General features: G+C 37.4%; 1 protein-coding gene across 1 annotated transcript in view; it reads left to right on the forward strand.

The window, feature by feature from the left end:
- LOC136025764 (non-structural maintenance of chromosomes element 4 homolog A-like) overlaps positions 1 to 17,355 on the forward strand; it is a 37,853-nt gene extending 20,498 nt beyond the window's left edge. The window contains exons 6-8 of the mRNA XM_065701753.1: positions 2,838 to 3,030; positions 15,826 to 15,947; positions 17,187 to 17,355. Of these exons, the coding sequence (XP_065557825.1) occupies positions 2,838 to 3,030; positions 15,826 to 15,947; positions 17,187 to 17,237 (366 nt within the window). The 3' untranslated portion in view covers positions 17,238 to 17,355. The remainder of the gene's footprint in view (positions 1 to 2,837; positions 3,031 to 15,825; positions 15,948 to 17,186) is intronic.
- The last annotated feature ends 378 nt before the right edge of the window (positions 17,356 to 17,733 follow it).

A 17,733-nucleotide genomic window follows, 5' to 3' on the forward strand; every position in this document is an offset into this window, starting at 1 on the left:
TGGAGTGCGGTTAAACTGAAAGCAACTCTTCAATGAATCATCTTTTCGTGGAGATTTTCAGATTGCGGTTTGCGTCAAGAAATACAATCAGTCAGTATAACAAATGTTTCAAAACAAAACAATAAATACACTATTTATTAAAGGGTTGTATTATACATATGTAGGAAACTCGGGCGAACGTTCTTTCATACCGCATATATTTTGTTTCTATGTCTATTAGCTTCGGGACTGGCCCCGCTACAACCCTTTGAGGTTGTTTGGGGATAGAATCTGAGGAAGCATATCACGGTATTTATTGTTAACTAGAAAATTTTGTCTTTTCCAAAATCCATACTCAGGTTCAGCCTTCTTTGGCTCAGCAAAATTAACTAAAACTTAACTAACAGTTCTGAATATGGAATTTCCGAGCCATGGGAACCAATAACTAGAGTACGTTTCTGAATTTTTTAACACGGCCTAAAATGCCGTGTTAAATTATGCTGTAAAAAAAAAGAAAAAAATTACCGTTCAAATTCTTTTTCTTCACATTACCCCAGAAACCTCATGCCAATTTGAATGAACGAGTGACATTCATTCAACGCAAAAAAAAAGTTTTCTATTTATATTTTCTATGTTTAAGACCTAAAAAAGACTAAAAATGCCACGCCGGGGTAGCTTGCTCTAAAAGCGACAAAGTTAGAAAATAAATTGAAGTTTTTTAATATAATCGTTTACCAATTTCACATTCGCTCTCTGTATAATTGTATAGAAGTCCCCTCTCTCTACTACCTGGGTATAGCCATATGCCCGACTCTTTAAGTTTTTTGATTTTGTCGTTACGAATTATTTTGGCCCCTATTTCGATAACAGTCCATTTTATCCCTCTCCTGAACGAAAAAATATGATATGTCATGATGTGATATTTATTGAAGCTTTTATGTGCCATAGGCCACGGTTGAATACAATTTTATGTGCTACAGCTGATACAAAATACAACAGCACAAGAATTATGAGCAAAGACACTTCTTTAAACCTTTTTAAATCAATTTACTCTATTAACAGATTACAGACAATGGTCCATATGTGGCATAATTGTACCCACCTATAGACCCTGTAAAACATCTTATCTCTCAGTATAACCTCTACCGTTCCTCCGTCGTATACCACTCCCAAAAATTTCCCCCTTCCGACCATTTAATTTTTCATAAAAGCCCAAAAATGAATTAAATCATCCTTTCCATCTTCACACATTTGGCAAAATCAAAGAGCTATCTTAGACTTCACCCTTCCCAGATACTTTCTCTTGTCACCAAATGGTCCCCTCCCCCTGCTGATATTATTCACTTTATTCCCCCTTTATTAGTCCTTGCCTTAAAATAAATTTCATCCCCTCGTGCTTCCACAATCGTAGGTGCTGTTATATCACAATACTGTTTCCGGATTTCATGGCTCTCTAAAATAATCTTTAACTGGTTGGATACCCCCTCACCCCTTCTAACCCTAACCCTTTCCCGTATATAATATAATAGCAAAATCCTTAGTTCGTTTCATTTAGAAAATTACTATTTTTGAATTTTAATACTCGCTCCTGATTTAATTACTTACTTACTTGTAGCTGTGGCTGGAATCAGGTGTTTCCACCTTCCCCGGCATCAAGGATCTTCGAGACCGGTTTAAACCACGTAGTGCCGTATGCTGCCAGCTGCTTTGCAAGTGGGAGCCATTGGGTTGCACACCCTCGACCGAACTTTCTGAACCCCCCAATAGGTTCAAGATCGGATTTAACCAAGTTTCAATAGCGTTTCCGCTCTCCTCCTTGGTGTTTCTTCCATGAGCTAAGGGGCTCAGCTAGGAGCATTTGGCGAGGCATGTACTCTGTTGGCCTCCGTAAGACTTGGCCCAACTGGTTCAGTCGACGCTCCTTGATCTTGATGAGAACGCGTCTCTTGATACCCCGGTTTAATTACATCCCAATTAAAACTGCTCTAAGAGAAGAATCGATAAGCCGAGTCCGTTGTCTGGTGATTTCTTGAATTAATTTGAGAGTAAAATCAACTTGATGGAAATGAATAAAAACTTGAGAGCCATGGCTTAATAGAGTAAAGCCAAGACAGATGGTCTCTGTGATAGACAAAGCTGCCCTACCTTTGTCAGAAGTATATTTTTCAGAACTGGTATAACTATTATAACAACAGTCCTTCGAATATTTCAGATACAACTTCCCTGTCTTTTCTTTTCTACCTGATAGTCTAATTACAGAAATCTCTTTATGATATTTTGTGTCATTAATGTTATATTACTACTACTTCTAACAACTCACCACAGCACCAAGCCACATAAGGTCAACATGGCTACGCACGCTCCTATTCCATCCTAGTTTATTCAAAGCCTCCCTCTGTGCACCATTCCAAGAAGTAGCATTATATTGTTTTGTTATATTGGCTATACTGAGCAGCAAAAAACAACGAACTTCAAAACTATGTTTAAAGATTAATAAGTTAAAAGATCAAAATAATAGACATCTTAATTAAAATTAAAATAATAATAGTAATGAAATAAGAATGAAAATAACCAAAAAATGAAAATTAAATTGTAAAGTTCAAAAATTTAAAGTTAAAAACACTAAAATAAAGTTGGTGATTGAAGATTAGTAGCATGTTGAGTCCGATGTAGTGAATTATGTTATAAAAAGTGGCCCCGTCACTCACAACAAAACTTCATTTTGTGCTCTCCAAAATAATTTTTCTTTTTTCCTGTGCTAACTCTTGTATTTTTCACATTTTTGCTGGCGTGATAGTAAAGATTTACCGTTGGAATACAAGAAATTAAACTTGTGTTTATTGATGTTTTTTTTTAAGACTTTAGGTGGAACGAGTACAGCCAAGACCACAGAAGAGTATGTTAAGCATATTTTCAAGAATTTGAAAAAAGTCAACCGACCTGTCAATTATTTTGAGTTTCTTCTTGACCCGAAGTCCTTTGCGAGATCCGTAGAGAACATTTTCCATTTTTCGTTTCTAATTAGAGATACCGTCGCAAAAATCGAATTAGGTAAGATATTTCACAAGTTTCCCTGAGTTCGGTTTCTGACTTGCTGCCCTTGAAGAAATTATGTGTTCAGCAGGTAGTGTTTAAAAAAATCCACAAAAAAGAAGAATGATTAAAGAAAAAAGTTTTAACGTAGTGGAGTAATATAGCTGAGGATTATGACCAGGGTTGCCAACCGGTGAGAATAAAATCACTAGGTTTTAGTGATTTTGTGGTTGATCTAGTGGGTTTCTCCAATAATCTGGTGATTTTTGTGCTGATTAAGTATCTTTTTTGTTTAGGCAATATAAAAATTACTAGAAGTAGTGGTAAATCACTAAGGGTAGCAACCTTGATGATGGCAGGTGTTAACAGGTTGACAGATATGCTATCTATGAACTCTTTCGTCCATAGTATCAGAAAGGATGAACTTGTAAAAATGGCGGGAAGACACTAGCCACCATAGTTAGCATAGTTAGCCACCACATGGTTAGCTGTAAAGTAAGTTATTTGAACATGTTTAGATGAGTCGTGTGCGATATTATATCTTATCTGGCACCTGTACAGGAGACAGGGATTCTTGGACGCGATTCCCGAAGAAGGGTAATTTTCCGTGGAAGAGGATTTTTCTGTTTTGGTGAATTTTACTAAAAAAAAGAAGCAGTGCCCGGCAGGAGACTTAAGTCAAGTAGGCCAAGAATTTTACTCAAGGGGGAGGGAATTTTCTGCGTGGGAATAAGCTAAAAATTTGGCCGTGCACTCGAAATTTTAGTGTTTTACGATTTTGTATATTTTTTTCACATTTCGCTTTTCTTTTGTGAATTATTGCTGAACTGTCATAAAATAATTTCTGGTTAAAATGTTTTGTGTTTTTTTTTTTTTATTATTAATCCCTGTGTCCATATTGTCAGACTTTTTTTCTTAAATAATGAACTAGGTAAACTCTTATGATCAAATAAAATAGGTGATGCGAAGTATAATAGGTTCCTCCTCTGATATTTTACTTTCACAAGCTTTTATTGAGCCCTGGTCAAATAATTCGTAGTAACGAATTGTAAGTAAGGAGCAAAGCAGCTCGTCACGTGTGAAGATTGGGAAGCTCGTCACATGTTGAGAGTGATCCTAGAAGATCGGGAGAGGGCTCGTTTAGGGGGGAAATCAAAACACAAACGCTCAAGTAATGGCCTGCATGTGGAAAAAAATCCAACCGATTTTAACTTCCCCGACGATATTGCTATCATGGCCAGGCCATGATTTCCCAATAGGCCCACTAGGCTTGGGCCCAGGGGTGCACAATGCCAGGGGGTGCGATAAATTGTCACTGAGAGATTTTTGTCTCAACAAAAACTGAATTGATGTGATTAATCATCAAAGTGCCAGGTACACTCCGCCGCCGCGCTGCCTATTCACAAAAAAATAATTTTAAAACAATACAGGAATTCTGTGGGCACTTATAAACTTTCAAATGTCTCCCAATAATGACAGCTGAGAGTTTGGTATCATCTCTTTGTTTCGTTACTTTTGGCTCATCAGTTACGTTCTGTTCAGTGCTTCCACTATCCCGGATTTTCGGGGATTTCCCCGAAAATCTCGCAGAAGCGGAGTGGCAAAAACGTTTGAGCCTAGAAGCATCAAAGCTTTAAATTCGGCCCTATAGCTAGCGCCTCCCCCTCGCAAGAACATTTTTGCCCAAAGTTGTTCGGTCAAACTTATGAGATAGCAATTTTGTTCAGCATAGCTGAAAGGTCCAATAACTGTGACTTTGGGGATAAGATAACCCCCACAGCCCGTGGGGAGAGGGCTGTAAGTTGCAAAATTTACCTATTGTTTACATACAGTATTAGTTATTAGGAAGTGTAAACATTTTTTGTGTAGGGGGATTTTTATGGTGTGGAAAGGGAAGTTTATGGGGGGAATTTTCAATGAGAAATTTTACTGTGGGGAGGAGGGGATTCTTTTTATTGGTTCTTCTTTGTCTTTGCACACTAAATATAACTGGCGGGGATATCCTGGGGTAATTTTTCAGGGGGATTGGAGTTGTCTGGAGGTTTTTTTCATGAGTGCGGGAATTTTTCATGAAGGAATTTCCTGCGGGAGCAACTTCCCACTGGTGGTGCGGCTATTTCCATTAAAAATTTTCAACGGAGGGGAAATCCGACATGATTTGAACAGGGAAGCTGTATTTTTTGGCGTTATTTTCCATTGGGTCTTTTCAACTGAAAATAAGGAGCAACATTAAAACTTAAAACGAGCAGAAATAATTTCATGCTTGAGGGGGAGGCTGTCCCCTCAAAGTTTGACTTTTTGTCCCAGTTCTTTAAGAACGACTCCTGAAACGCAAGGGCCGTTTGATTAGAATAAGATATTGTTCTTAAAATTATAAAATACTTTTGCGTGAAAATAAGGTATTGAGGAGGGATGAACCCGCTCCCATACGGAGTGATATCTATTCGTTTTAATTTTTAATGTTGCTTCTTGCTTTCAATTGAAAAATATATTTTTTTAATTTAATTCCATAGACAAATTGAAGGTATTGCAAAAGTAACCAGTGACAAAAGTGAGCAAGGTGGTGTTGAATATTGCTCGTTGACCAAGCAAACCTATGTCGTAGTTTTGTGTAGTTTATTAAATAAAAAAAAACAAGTTTTTTCAACTGAAAGTAAGGAGTGACATCAAAACTTAAAACGCACAGAAATTACTTCGTATATGAAAGAGGCTGCTTCCTCATCAACGCCCCGCTCTTTACGCTAAAGTTTGACTCTTTCTCTCAATTCTTCTTTCTAAAACAGTAAAAAACTTTAGCGTAAAGAGCGGGGCGTTGATGAGGAAGCAGCCTCTTTCATATACGAAGTAATTTCTGTGCGTTTTAAGTTTTGATGTCACTCCTTACTTTCAGTTGAAAAAACTTGTTTTTTTTTATTTAATTTCTGAACGTTTTTGAATCAATGCATGTTTTGATTTTGGCTCTCCGCAGAGGAATAATCAAAACGAAATTTGCATATTTTTTTTTTGGATCAATGGCTTTCTCATAATTTTGATCGAATGATTTTGAGAAAAAAAGAGCGGGGGACGAAGCCTAGTTGCCCCCCGATTTTTTGGTTAATTAAAAAGGCAACTAGAACTTTTAATTTTTTACGAATCTTTTTATTGGTAAAAGATTTACGTAACTTATAAATTAGCTTACGTAAAGAACTTTTGTATTCTCATGTTTTTATTACATATATGAGGGGATTCGCCCCATCGTCAGTACCTCGCTCTTTACACTAAAGCTTAAATTTTATCCCAATTCATTAAGAATGACCCCCTGAATCACAAAAGCCGTAGAATAAGTAGTTGAAATTACCGAAAATACTTTAGCGTAAAGAGCGAGGTATTAGAAGGAGGTGAGCCCCTCATATGGGTAATAATTTCTGTTTGTTTTAAGTTTTATTGCTGTTCCTTACTTCCAGCTGAAAAAGCTTTTTCACTTTTATTTTTTAATTGTTTTTTTTAAATAATGCTAGTAAATCCTGCTCTCCCTTCATGGAAATTTTCTTCTCCCATTACAAATTCTCGAAGGAAAGTTCCCCTAGCATATCCCCCTCTTCTCAACCCCTCCCCCAAACCAAAAAAATCCTCCTGAAAACGCCTGTATACTTCCCAATAACCATTACTATATGTAAGCACAGGTCAAAGTTTGTAACTTGTTGCCCCTCCCACGGGGACTGTGGGGGAGTAAGTCGTCCCCAAAGACATAGTTATAAGGTTTTTCGACTACGCTGAATAAAATGGCTATCTCAGAATTTTGATCCGTTGACTTTGGGAAAATAATAAGCGTGGGAGGGGGCCTAGGTGCCCTCCAATTTTTTTGGTCACTTAAAAAGGGCACTAGAACTTTTCATTTCCGTTAGAATGAGCCCTCTTGCAACATTCTAGGACAACTGGGTCGATACGATCACCCCTGGGGGAAAAAAAAAACAAAAAAACAAATAAACACGCATCCGTGATCTGCCTTCTGGCAAAAAATGCAAAATTCCACATTTTTGTAGATAGGAGCTCGAAACTTCTACAGTAGGGTTCTCTGATACGCTGAATCTGATGGTGTGATTTTCGTTAAGATTCTATGACTTTTAGGGGGCGTTTCCCCCTATTTTCTAAAATAACGCAAATTTTCTCAGGCTCGTAACTTTTGATGGGTAAGACTAAACTTGATGAAACTTAAATATTTAAAACCAGCATTAAAATGCGATTCTTTTGATGTAGCTAATGGTATCAAAATTCCATCTTTTAGAGTTTTGGTTACTATTGAGCCGGGTCGCTCCTTACTACAGTTCGTTACCACGAACTGTTTGAAAACAGTTATTTTCATTTTCTTTTTCCTTTTTACGTCTGGTGGTTAAAGTATCGATGATTTATTCCCGATTTACTTTACGACCCGCTACTGTGAAATAGTTTCCTCTAGTTTTTAAGTGAGGGCACAAAGCCTTATTAGTATTTCACACTATGATGTAATTTTCTTTGTTTAGTGGTTAAGTTACGTCACGTTAATTAAAATTTTACCCTTAAACAGGCTCATGCTAGGCGGGCATAAAATTCTTAAAACATCATAATCATCGTCCGAAATCATCACAATCATCATATGCAAACTATTCAATATTAAAAATATAAACGGAAATTAAGCTTCAAATTATTTTTTATCATTTTATATTTTATATTTAATTATATTTTATATTATTTTTTAAGCTTTAGTGATTGCTCATGGGGAAATCTCATTTTGTTACTACTGTAACGAGTTGTACATAATGTGACAGAAGGTTACATAGCTCAAGATTCAGTGTAGAGCTCGAGTCTACTTGACACCAGGGTTGCCATCTGTAGCATGAAAATGCTATTTTAGTATCATTTCATTATGTGTAGCACTGTAGAATGTCCTCAGGGTTACCACCTGTAGAGCGAAAGTGCTATTTAAGCACTACTATCCCTTTTTTACGTTACTTTAAACTAACGTTTTTTTAAATGTTACTATCCTTATTTTTTTAACAGTGTAGCAAATGAGCAGAATTTTTGACCGTAGAACGTCCTCAGGGTTACCACATTTGGAGTGAAAGTGCTATTTAAGCAATACTATCCTTTTATCGCTACTTTAAACTAACGTTACTTTTCTTTTCTTCTTTTTTTAACGCTACTAACCTTATTCTTTTTAACAGCGTTGTAAATGAGCGGAATTTTGTAATAACAAAGAGTCGGTGAATCGGAAAAACAAACAAGAGCTAAGAGCTCATATGGCACTTGTGACGAGACGAGAAGAGCTAAGAGCCAAGAGATCATATGGTATGAACTCTAACAAAATTCTATGAATCAATAGATTGATTTAAAAAGGGAAATAAGAGGCTTAATGCCGGTCAAGATTTAAAATAAGAGCTCTGAGTCACAATGTCCTTCTAAATATCAAAATTCATTAAGATCCGATCACCCACTCGTAAGTTATAAATACCTGATTTTTTCAAATTTTTCCTCTCCCTTTAGCCCCCCAGATAGTCAAATCTGGGAAGACGACTTTATCAAGTCAAATTGTGCAGCTCCCTGACACGCCTACCAATTTTCATCGCCCTAGCACGTCCAGAAGCACCGAACTCGCCAAATCACTGAACCCCTCCCCCCAACTCCCCCAAAGAGAGCGAATCCAGTACGATTCTGTCAATCACGTATCAAGGACATTTATTTATTCTATCCACCAAGCTTCATCCCGATTCCTCAACTCCCGCCAATGTCCAAAGATCTGGTCGGGATTTGAAATAAGAGCTCTGAGACATGAATTCCTTCTAAAATCGAATTTCATTTTGATCCATTCATCTATTCGTAAGATAAAAATACCCCAATTTTCATGTTTTCCAAGAATTCCGGTTTCCCCCTCCAACTCCCCCGAATGTCACAGGATCTGGTCGGAATTTGAAATTAGAACTTTAAAGCACAAGATCCTTCTAAATATCAAATTTCATTAAGATCTTGTCACCCTTTCGTAAGTTACAAATACCTCAATTTTCAAAATTACCCCCCCCCCCCCCAATTCCACCAAAGAGACCAGATCCGGTCCAGTTATGTCAGTCACGTATCTTAGACATGTTTCTATTCTTCCCATCCAGTTTCATCCCGATCTCACCGCTTTAAGTATTTTCTAAGATTTCTGCCCCCCCCCCCCCCCCCCAACTGCCCCCCCAACGATGCTTGATCCGGTTGAGATTTAAAATAAGATATCTGAGTTACGAGGTCCTTCTAAATATGAAGTTCCATGAAGATCTAATCTCTCCTTCGTAAGTTAAAAATACGTCATTTTTTCTTATTTTTCAGAATTACCCCCCCCCCCAATTGAGCGGATCCGTTCCAATTATGTAAATCACGTATTCAAGACTTCTGCTTATTTTTCCAACCAAGTTTCAGCCAGATCCCTCCAATCTAAGCGTTTTCCATCATTTTAGGTTTCCCCGCCCCAAACTTCCCCCAATTTCACCTTATCCGGTCAGGATTTAAAATAAGAGCTTTGAGACACGATATCCTTCTAAATATCAAATTTCATGGAGATCCAATCACCCGTTCGTAAGTTAAAAATACCTCATTTTTATGGCACTTGTTCTAATTTTTCAGAATTAACCCCCCCCCCCAACTACCCCAAAGAGAGCGGATCCGTTCTGGTTATGTCAATCATGTATCTAGGACTCGTGATTATTTTTCCCACCAGGTTTCATCCCGATCCCTCCACTCTAAGTGTTTTCCAAGTTTTAGGTTTCCCCCTCCCAACCCCCTCCCCCCAAATGTCACCAGATCCGGTCGGGTTTCAAATAAGAGCTCTGAGCCACGATATCCTTCTAAATATCAAATTTCATTGAGATCCGATCACCCGTTCGTAAGTTAAAAATACCTCATTTTTTCTAATTTTTCAGAAATAACCCCCCCAACTACCCCAAAGAGAGCGGACCCGTTCCGTTTATGTCAATCGTCTATCTAGGACTAGTGTTTATTTTTCCCACCATGTTTCATCCCGATCCCTCCACTCCAAGTGTTTTCCAAGTTTTAGGTTTCCTTCACCCAACTCACCGCCCCCGTCACCAGATCCGGTCGGGGTTTAAAATAAGAGCTCTGAGACACGATATGCTTCTAAACATCAAATTTCATTGAGATCCGATCACCCGTTTGTAAGTTAAAAATACCTCATTTTTTCTAATTACCCCCCCCCAACTACCCCAAAGAGAGCGGATCCGTTCCGATTATGTCAATCATGTATCTGGGACTTGTGCTTATTTTTCCCATCAATTTTCATCCCGATCCCTCCACTCTAAGTGTTTTCCAAGATTTTAGGTTTTCCCCCCTCCAACTCCCCCCAATGTCATCAGGTTCGGTCTGGATTTGAAATAAGAGCTCTAAGACACAATATCATTCCAAACATCAAATTTCATTAAGATCCAATCACCCGCTCAAAAATTAAAAATACCTCATTTTTTCTATTTTTTCCGAATTAATCGGCCCCCCACTCTCCCCTCCCAGATGGTCAAATCGGGAAAACAACTATTTCTAGTTTAATCTGGTCCGGTCCCTGATACGCCTGCCAAATTTCATCGTCCTAGCTTACCTGGAAGTGCCTAAAGTAGCAAAACCGCGACTTTAGGTTTCCCCCCTCCAACTCCCCCCAGTGTGATCAGATCCGGCCGGGATTTAAAATAAAAGCTCTGAGACACAATATCATTCCAAACATCAAATTTCATTAAGATCCAATCTCCCGCTCATAAGTTAAAAATACATCATTTTTTCTATTTTTTGCGAATTAACCGGCCCCCCACTCCCCCTCCCCCAAATGGTCAAATTGGGAAAACGACTATTTCTAATTTAATCTGGTCTGGTCCCTGATACGCTTGCCAAATCTCATCGTCTAAAAGTAGCCTAAAGTAGCAAAACCGGGACCGACAGAATTGGCGATTGCTATTTGTCACTTGGATAATACCAAGTGCCATAAAAATCCTTTAGGAAAAGAACAAGCAAGTAGGAGATTTATAAATAAAAATATGGACTAAATTAGGATTAAAAATTATAAACAAAATTATGATTTACAAATAAAAATTAAAATTATAAGAAAAACAAAGATAGGCCCTGCTCAGAAATGGATTAAAATTGCTAGCCTATGCTAAGTGGACATATTAAAGATAGCATCGTTAAAATGTTTATTGCTAAAAGCTGAGCCTTTTTTTTGTATTAAGCCTTATAGACTTGAAAGGGATTCAGGAGACGATCGATCTTACTCCAGAAAAAGCTTTAAAAAAAACACTATTTTTAATTTCTTTTTTACATCTTTGACTTTCACTTGTCTTTACCCAGTGGAAATGCGGTAGTGGTGAGAGGGGGGGGGGGGAGGGGGCTTGGAAATTTATGGGAAGTTGAAGTATTCCTGAATCACGATTCTGACGATTAAAATATTCATTTGATATCAGGCTGATTCTAGGATTGTCTCGAAGAAATAAGATAGATGTCGAGGTAGAAATTGATTCCTTCATGACTTTTTCAGTAATCTTTCTTTTTATTTTTCTCTGTTTTATTATTGTTCTGACTTGAAAATCTTCCATTAATAGAAACTGTTCTCTATTCACATATAAATAGACAAATTAACAAATGAAGGTGATTCAAAATTGAGATGCTTGCTGCTTTACAACCTGCCTTGTAAACTAAACAAAAGGAGGTCTAAAAAATAATAAAATAAAAAGACATATACTAAGAACCTATAAAATGCACATTTACATTACACATTTATCTAAGTGGAGAGTTTTTACTGACTTAGTTAGAGCGATGTAAAAGAATGATATATTTCTTGCAAAAAAATCGATTTCTAGTGCTCAAACTAAGCGAGTTCAATCGTTTTGGATATCTCTTTTTCATGAGAAAAGAGCTGTATTTTAGAGAGAAAAATCTTTACAAGAGTCTCTTCATGGCTTTACGACTTAATTGGTTGATCCTGCTACTAGTAATAATGAAAACTTGCTGCATTGCATCACTAACAAAGCTAATATTTGTCTCATAGTTACCTACTTTTGATAAGAATAATCTAATGGAAACTGTATTAACAGCGCATTTTTCTCGCTATTCTTGCTCCATGGATGTAGCGCTCCTAGGGGAGTAGCCTTTCCCTGGAAGTAACACTTAACAATAAGCGAATAAAATGGTTTGAAGAAGATTTCCCCCAAACATCCAGTCTTTATGATATCCTACTTCCGCCAGTACATCTTCCCTCTTGGGTTGCAGGAACGTGTTAAAAAAGCGGAGATGAGTGCATCGTAGGGTACTCATGGGACTACACTCTCCTTCTCGATCATGTATGTTGTAACCGTTTATTTGTTTTTGGACGCGTTGATTTTAAACTCAACGCGTTTCGCCTTCGCGTTGATTTCATCAAGGGGTTGTTGTAGTCGTTTCTTGAAATTCTCGAGGATAGCAATATTGTCGGAGAAGTTAAGATGAGTTGGATTTTTTTTTTCGCATTCAGGCCATTAATTGATCGTTTGTGGTTCTCATTATGTAGTCGATGATTGCCATTAACAGGATTCCTTAGTGAGTATTCGGAAGGGAAATATGAGGTCCGCTTTGGAGCAGTTAGGTCAGAAGTCATGTTCTTTGTCTGGTAACAATTTACAGATTGAGGCCGGAAAGTGATTTTTACAGCCACTTTTCTGGGACCAAAAACCAAGTAGGATCATCTCTAATGGGGTGGGAATAAAGTCACCAGAAAGGTTCTAAAAGAAGTTGGTACTTCATGGAAATGAGTAAAAAGTGAGGGTTAATTGAGTAGAGTGGGATATTGCACAGCCTTATTGGTGTTAGGCCTTTTGATTATGGGATTAGTTATTAATAATAGTAGCAGTGGTTGTGATAAAGATATACGACATTACGTATCATAATATATAGGCTGATTTTTACTCCATTAGGCACAGTATCAGCCTTCTCAGCTGTTCTGATCAAATGATTCTGGTGCGAAAAAGTTTCAAAAGAGTTTCAACCCCCTGAATTTTTGAGCGCCCCAATAAATTCTAGTATATGTTCTTGAATAATGAGTTTCCGTCATCTATTTTTAAATTGTGTGCATTGTTTCACCCGCTAAACATTGTGTCGTTTCAAATGTTCTGAGCTTTGTATTCTTTTACTATATGAGTTAATATCTTGTTTTTGTTTTTTGTATTCAACGCCATCCTGCTGCCGGCAGCAGCGCCATCTTCCCACTCGGGTTGCATTTAAAAGAGCTGAGATTTGACTATTGGCGGCGTAGGGTACTCATGGGACTTTCCCCTCTTTCTTGATCCTGCAGGTTGCCACTGGAAGATTGTATTGGGAGTTCCAAGGTTCCCCATCTCAAAACATGGCCCAGATATTATTATTGACGTTGGTGAGCGGTTGGTTGATTACTTTTCAGATTTTAAAGTTTGAGACTCGAGCTTTCTAGTGGATATTTGGGATTCTTTGAAGATGTCCATTTTAAAGGCCAGGATCCGATGCTCTTACTCTCCATTACTATGCAATGATTCGTTTGTGTGCGCCAGAATTGGCTGAACGTGGCTATTGGTTAGTTTAAGTATGACGTAAAATGAAAAGACGTATGATCATCTGATTCTCTTTATCCTGTTGAAAGCTCCACTTACTTAGTTTATATGGGAAGTTAATTCTTTCTGCAATGATAAGTGTTTGCAATTATACTTCCCAGTTATTTAAGTTTAACCGCTTGTTTTAACTCCTCATTACCGCCCTTAATCTGAAGTGATAAGTTCGGTATCGCCATCTATTTGTTTCTGGACGCGTTGATTTTAGGCCCAATGCGTTTCGCCTTCTTGTTGATTTCTCCAATGGGTTGTTGTAGGCGTTCCTTAAAATTCTCGAGGACAGCAATATCGTGTTAGGTCTTCAGATGTACAGATACAAGCCTGAGCATTCAGATAGATAGTGGAGACTATTTTTTATGTTCTTCAATGGCATAATGAGAAAATATCTTCTAAAGGCTTTCTATTTTGAGAGAGTCAAATACTTTCTCAAATTCGATGAATATCATGTAAAGTTTAGGTTGCCATTCACAGGATTCCTTAGCGAGCATTCGGAAGGTAAATATGAGGTCTGCGCTGGAGTGGTTAAGTCTGAAGCCATGTTGTTTGTCTCTCAGCTTGTCATGCAATTTAGATTTACATTGAATACATTTGAGAATAATGTGAGGAACTTGTTTCCCAGGTATAGAAAACTAGCTTATCCCGCGCCAGTTGTCGTGTAAGGATGCATCGCCTTTTTTGAAAAGTCCAATCTAAAGGGACCTTCTTCGAGGAACAGCAAAGGGTAGCAAAGAGAGCAGCCATTCAGACCTCAAAGGTCATATCGAACATTTCGTCACTTCAGTTGCGATTCTATTTTCACCAGGTGCTTTATTCTTCTTCGGTTTCTTGGAGGCTTCGGAGATTTGTTCGGCTGTTGGTGCATCAGAAGTAATGTCAAGCGAGAACAGTGGTTCCGTTGGAATCCTAATTTCCTCTGTTGGCGGTGAACACTTTAGAGCTTTTTCGAGATGTAGTGTCCATACTTACTTGAAACTTTCTGGGTCAGCTACTAGATTTCCATATTCGCCTCTTGGCGGTCCTTGAGAGTTGAAATTCTTGCCGGCACTTTCTTTCGCTGTCATTGAAAGGTGTGGCTGTCTTCTCTTTTTGTAGCACGATATTCAGTTTTTTCTTCTTAAGATGCCATCACATGTGGCGCATGGTTGACGTGTAAGATGCCACCCATAGGGATTGTACTCATATTTTCCTTTTTAATATGATTTTACTGACATTAGGAATCTAGTTAATTTTGGAATGGCAACAGAGGCAGACAGACAACGTTGTCAAATAATCGTTTGGGACGCACGGTGTACAGTAGTATAGCTAGGACGAATCTCTTTTTTGGTACTAACCTCGAAACCCATTAACTGGTTTCAAAATGAACTTGATAATGGCAATATATCTTGTGCTGACGTTTAAGGATTGGGGAGAAGGTTAGAATCAGCGCTTTAGTTTCCTGTCAACTTTCCTGTTTAAGATATAGTCATATTAAGGTATGTGTTTTCTATGAAAGAAGCGATTTCGTGTCGAGCCTGCAGCTATAACTTGCACCAAAGGACAAGATATCATTAGATTCATTTCTATCTATTCACTGTGCTATGTCCATTTTTCGACACCTTATAATAAGTTTTCAACTTATTTTTAATCTAAAATAACTTGTCCACCAAACTTCAAGTATATGACCTGGTAATGAATAGAACTGAATCTCAGATATTATAGCACAATTTTCGCCTGTCGTTGAGACATTAAGACGGTAGGAGAGCAGAAGAATAGCATACCAACACTTTCAAAGGGAACACGAACCTTAGTGATTTGGTTGCCAATTCAGTTCTATAAAAGAAACGATAAAAAATACTGAAAAATATGTATTACTGGATCTGAATGTACTTAAGTACATTTTAGTATTGCGTTACGAAACAGATTTAAGAAAAAAATTGATATTCACCGCCTTTTTTCTCCATTTCTTGTTCTTAGGCATTAACCCATCCTTATTTTTAGAAAAAGTTTCATTTTAAATAAGAGCTAATCAAGACCTTCTAGACTAAATCTAGAAAAAGCTAAAGCTAAGTTCTTGACTACGAGAGGATTCACATACGATCTCTTCTCCAAAAAGCTGAAAGTATCCGTCAGTACACTAAACATCCACCTGACAAACTTAGATAAATGTCAAACCTTGCTAAAGATATCAAAACTAATTGCCGTCGGGACTCAATGTGTTTTTCTTAACCTTTAGATGAGAATGGCATCCCCATGATTGACCTGGTTCCGCAAGAAGAGAAAGAGGCATTAACTACCCAAGCAGTTGCTGCTGAGCCTAATCAGTTTGTCATGAGTATGGATATGGATGATTGGCAGGTAATTTGTGCGAGTATTTATCTTATACGCATATTTGTTTTATCTATTCTTTACTTGAATAACGTGTACAAGCTGTAAAAATAATATTTGTCTTTCCATCTTTAAATCTGGTCCTGTGGTCATCATAAGCCCCGTGGATAGTAAGGTCAGTATTAAATTGAGTGATGCATAGCCCTGACGAGGATAAACTGGGTGTAAAAGATTGGAGCTGTTCCAATATTACGAGATTATTTGGGCTCTCCGTTCCTTCATAAGCTAATTCTTCCGTCCCTATCCCCGAAAAGGAAATCCTGCTTGTGTGGCCTCATAGTGGCGTCAGGGGGAGCATTCACTAGTTTTCCTAATTAGAACCGTAACTGCAATTAATGCTGAAGGGCGACTTGAGGAGTGGCGCCCCCCGAGGAAACTATAGCCTAGTAAATGACACAGCATTTGCACTTAATTTTGTTAATTGAATAATTCTTCTTGGTTTTGTTTTTTTGGTTGGCCCTATTTGGGCTGAAAACCTCTTCCTATCTAAATTATCCATTACGAACTACTAACCCATATTGATATAATGTTTTAAAGACGTATGTAAGGAGTCGGAGCTAATAGGATTGGGAATGTTTGTGCAGGATTTTGACTCTTGTTGATAGAAGAGCATTGCCAAGTGTGGAAACCATGGTGTTACCATGATTGACCCAGGATTGGACAAAGTCCACAGCTCAAATGAACCGTGATATTTTCATTAAATTTCTCAGAAATTAGTTTTGCTGTTCATATATTATTTTTTCATCTTTGTCATACGTAATGTTTTATTTTGCTTAGAAATAGATCGCGCCACAGAAAATACTTTGTTTTATGGTGCCAAAGATCAGATCCAAACGGGGCCAAAAGACGGGGTAATGCTGAGATAGCCAATCGATTTCTCACGATTTAAGATCCCTAACTGAAGTCTGTAGTCACTTTTGAAAATCTAGATTAAAAGCGGACTTATTTCACCTTTTGGAGAGCCAATCTTTGCTTGTTTATAGTAAAAGCTATACTCCTACTTACCGTTTACGGTTTTTGGCGCGTTGTGTACCATGGTTTTGCTTTTATGGTTTTGGTGGCTGAACGGGACAAATAACAAAGATGCTGACAACAAGGTTACGAGTTACTAATGTTATCAGAGAATAAAAAAAAAAGGTCTGTTTTGAAATTCTTGATAAAAGTCCGTGTATCGATTTGTATTTAAGCGAAATTTTCATTTCGTTTCAGGATCTTATCACACTCTTTAGAGTATCGAAGTCAATGTTTCCGCCGTTGTAAAGGAATAAATATGTGACAGATGAAAGTACAACTTTCTGCCCATGTTTTTCTATTTCTAGTGTTAGTTTTTTACTTGATTTGAACTGTTTGATTATTGAAATTAAAGATATGGCTTAAATTATAGTTATTTGAGAGCAACCCGATGCACCTTTAAATTGATTTCTGTATTCATTTAAAAATTGCCAAAAGAAAAGATTTAATTTTATCCTCAGATCGATACTATTTCAGTCGAGCTAATCAATGGTGATATCTTTCTTATGAAGTGATGGTTCTCGCCTCTCTTGCTCCTGGGGGAAAATCTTGATTAGAGCCCCGCTTCTGTGTCCCTCAAAATTCCCAAACCAAATCTTAACAAAACGTTCATTTATTTAAAAAAAATATTTTCAATTAATTAAATAATAATTTATTATTTAAATTATTTAATAATGTTAATTATTTGATTATTATTATAAAATTATTATTGACTGATTTTATTAATTAATTGTTTTCATTTATT

The sequence above is a fragment of the Artemia franciscana genome, chromosome 1, assembly GCF_032884065.1.
Source record: "Artemia franciscana chromosome 1, ASM3288406v1, whole genome shotgun sequence".
Taxonomy (NCBI): Eukaryota; Metazoa; Arthropoda; class Branchiopoda; order Anostraca; family Artemiidae; genus Artemia; species Artemia franciscana.